The sequence below is a fragment of the Sturnira hondurensis genome, unplaced genomic scaffold (genome assembly GCF_014824575.4).
Source record: "Sturnira hondurensis isolate 20B ecotype Veracruz unplaced genomic scaffold, ASM1482457v3 Scaffold0000236, whole genome shotgun sequence".
Taxonomy (NCBI): Eukaryota; Metazoa; Chordata; class Mammalia; order Chiroptera; family Phyllostomidae; genus Sturnira; species Sturnira hondurensis.
This window is the reverse complement of record NW_028072867.1, coordinates 135399-138828: the sequence shown is the minus strand read 5'-3', so window position 1 is coordinate 138828 and position 3430 is coordinate 135399. Positions and strand designations below refer to the sequence as shown.

The 3430-nt window shown below is 39.3% G+C and overlaps 1 protein-coding gene across 1 annotated transcript; it reads right to left on the bottom strand.

Annotated features, from left to right (window-relative positions):
• Positions 1-550: 550 nt before the first annotated feature.
• LOC119002305 (phosphatidylinositol-binding clathrin assembly protein-like) lies at positions 551-3150 on the bottom strand. Its single transcript, XM_037068179.1, is given in 4 exon segments — positions 551-1663; positions 1665-2131; positions 2134-2958; positions 2961-3150. Coding segments are annotated over 4 exon segments (1782 nt in total). The 5' UTR covers positions 3136-3150; the 3' UTR covers positions 551-1348.
• Positions 3151-3430: the final 280 nt, after the last annotated feature.

Genomic DNA, 3430 nt, shown 5'->3' with positions numbered 1-3430 from the left:
AGTCATTACAGTATTATTGACTTTTTTGTGGAAGCTGCATTTTATTTGAAAATCCACCCATTTTTGCTAACATACACTTTAATATTGAAAACAAAAATAGAATCTGCAGAGACAATGCAACAAGTATGCTTAAACTAACGTATAGAATTACTTTCCTACAACAAACTTTCCTTCTTAAGGCCTCTCTCAACCCAGAAGTTAAGATGTATTTACACAAAGCATTAACAGTGCAGTTTATTTTATTAACTAAACTCTTGGCTAGATATTAACTTTAAAGATATTATTTCCCCTTATTTAAAAGGTACATGATCATAACATGGCATGAGCCAAATAAAAAGTTCAAGGATTTTGTCCCCTTCCCTCCCCCATAACACCTCCTAGAGTTTTACGAAAAGAAGGAAAGTCTTGAAGTGAAATCAATTCCTCACATTCATTTTGGAAAGGCCCTAATGTCAAAGGGAAAATAATGACATGCTAAGCACAAAACAGTAAAGTTCCTTCCCAATGCACTAATGTTGAATTCAAAATGTAGTGCTTTTCCTAGTCAGTGAACTGTTCCCTTGCAAAATCCTAGGCACAGAATTGACTATAAGGATTAATGCATTTATAATGCTTTCCTAAATCCTATAGAGACTGAAAATTCTTAAGTGATTCAGACCTATGGATTTACCTTAAAATAGTTAGTGCTCTGTATGTCAGCTGAAGAGCATTCTGAATCAGATCCATTCTTGTGGATTAAAATCAAACATACCATGTACACCCATACTCATTTTCATAAGGAGGTTTGATACAATATTAATGTTATGTAAATTGATAATCATAAATAAATACAAATACTTAGGGAATGTCTACTGCAAACTGAATATATAGTTTTTTTTAAAAAATAAGAAAAGTTAACATTAGTTACTATTTCTGTATCTGTGAGGATGGGAGAAAACAAAGATATTGCATAATTAAGAGTTACGATTTTGATCCCCCAAAAGAGTCCTATTGCATTACAGTAAAGGACACAGCTCTTCTCTCCAGGCAGCTTTTCCAAATACAAAGTTTGCACTTTCCAAATAAGGTCTTTTCATGTAAGGTTACTGATTATGAGTATTAATAGAAGTTGAAAGAACTGAAAGGTTAGTCACCAAAAAGACAGCTTTTAGTCTGAAATCATGGCAATTCTTGGCTTTATAAACTGTATTAACATGTTCTCCTATAGACTAGTCCCAGTCTCCTTCATGTATTACTGTAGCATTCTAATGGAAGAAGAGAGTTTAGAGACAGCAGTTTGGATTTTGCTGGAAGTATTTGCTGCTTGAGCACTTGTCTTTTTGGAGTAATTCCATTCTCCTCCATCTAGTTACATAAACTGTATCTGTGCTCCTGATACAGAGCCAAAGGGATTAGGTGGTCTCATGACAGGATGGCTGTATATTAAGGTTGGTTGTGTCATTACAGGTACACTTCCCATTTGAGGCGGAATTCCATATCCTGTCATGCCTGTTGGTGTAGTAGCAGGATAGGCCATTACAGGGGGTGCCATTGTTGCAGCATTCCAAGCAGTTGGTGCAACTTTTGGTTGCCAGTTAGACCCTCCAGTTAGCTTCTTTTCACCTGGCTGGCTCCAATTTACATCATTCTTAGTGGTTCCATTTCCAATGCCAAGATTGCCCACAAAGGTTGGCCAAGGATGAATCCAGATCATCAGATACTAACTTGTTAGGTGGAAGTTTGGCAGCAGGAAGACTCTGGTTCTGAGAGCCCACTGTTGGTTTGAAGAGTCCACCCCCAGAATCTATAATAACATTGGTACATTTATTTCCAAACACAGATTCAAAGTCAACATTAAGGCCAGCTGAAGGATGGGGCTGTGCAACTGGAGAAGGAGTAAATCCTCCCCACGTACTCGCTACCTGAGAAGCAGTTGACATAGGAAGTACAGATGGGTGAAAAGTTGACTGTTGCAAATCAAGCAAATCATTTGGTAGCTTTGATGTGCTGTTTGAAGAACTAAGGGTAGAAAACATGTCAATGGCTGGTGCAGTCATTATACCTCCAGCTGAGGTGGACACAGGAAAGGCTGCAGTTGTTAAAGAGGTATGAGGTTTCTTTGCATGTTCTTTTAGGCGCTGTTCCTTTAAAGTTTTAAATGAGCCTGTTCTTCCTCTAATGCTGCTTGATTTTCCCTTTCATCCACTTTGGTAAGAGACAGGCTAGTACTTGCCAGGGAAGAGACTGCATTGGAAAGTGTTGTTACCCTGCTTGCAGCTGTAGAATCTTTGATCTTCTTTCCTTCCAAGGAAGCTAAATGTTGTTCTAAAGCATCAAGAAGACTGCTGGGGGCCTGTGAAAGGTCTGGGATATCACCTCTGTCAATTCCAACTTTCTCTGCAACTTTGAGAAATTCTGAGATTCTTGTCATCCTGGTCAGGAACTTCTTATAGATGTCAAAACCCTCTTTGCACTGGTTCTTTTTCATGTCACAATATTTTTCCAACAGGTTAATAATTCCTTCATTGTATGCTGCAAACAGTCTAATGGCATCTTTGAACAAGAGCACGAAGGCAGCATTTATTACCCCATTTGTAAGTTCGTTACTATTAACATTAAAATCAAGTAGGGCATCCATTTGATTTAGAATAATTGGTAAAGTTTTTAGGAGTTTTTCTGTGTTCATTGTCCTCATAACTCCATTAGGCCCTTTTTTCACTTTTGTGAAATCAAATGCAACCTGTCTGTATGAAACTGCTTTTTCATTTAGATATCCACTATGCCACCTAATAAATGTAGACATGTCATATCCTTGCAATCCACTTTTATCCAAAAAATTGCTTAAGTTAAACAACGTGTTTCTTGAAGCCAAATACTGAATAAAACACCCATTTCCACACATCATCAAATGATGAGTTGTAATGAGAGATTTGAAGACCACCACCCAACTACTGTTAGTAGTTCTTTCAAATAAACTGCCAACTGCGGCATATTCACATTCATCTCATTTGTGCACTGTATTAAGTAGTCCAGGTGCTTTTTCTTGGGTCCCATGATCTCGTGGGTTGTGGCCTTGCATACTGTCTTGGACACGGCGGAGCTGGTGACACTGTGCTGGGAGGCGGTGATACGGTCCGTCAAGCTCTGGCCAGACATCTCTGCGGCTTTTCCGCCACCCTTCCCACTCCGCAGCCGGCAGGGACTGGGACCCCCAATTGCCGGAGGACTCCCACCCCCTACTGCACCCCCTACCCTCACCGACTCCTTCTCCGCCCACCGGCCTGGGGCGGGTCTCAAGGCCACAGTATTATTGACTTTATTATGAGTTCTGAAACTTAGCTCCTTTTGTTTAACCTGTAATTGCCAATTTGTACTTTTTATCTCTTTTTCATTTTCATTAAGGCTCCCAAATCTGGGTCTATGAGTATGTTTGTATTCTGCTTGTTTTTTG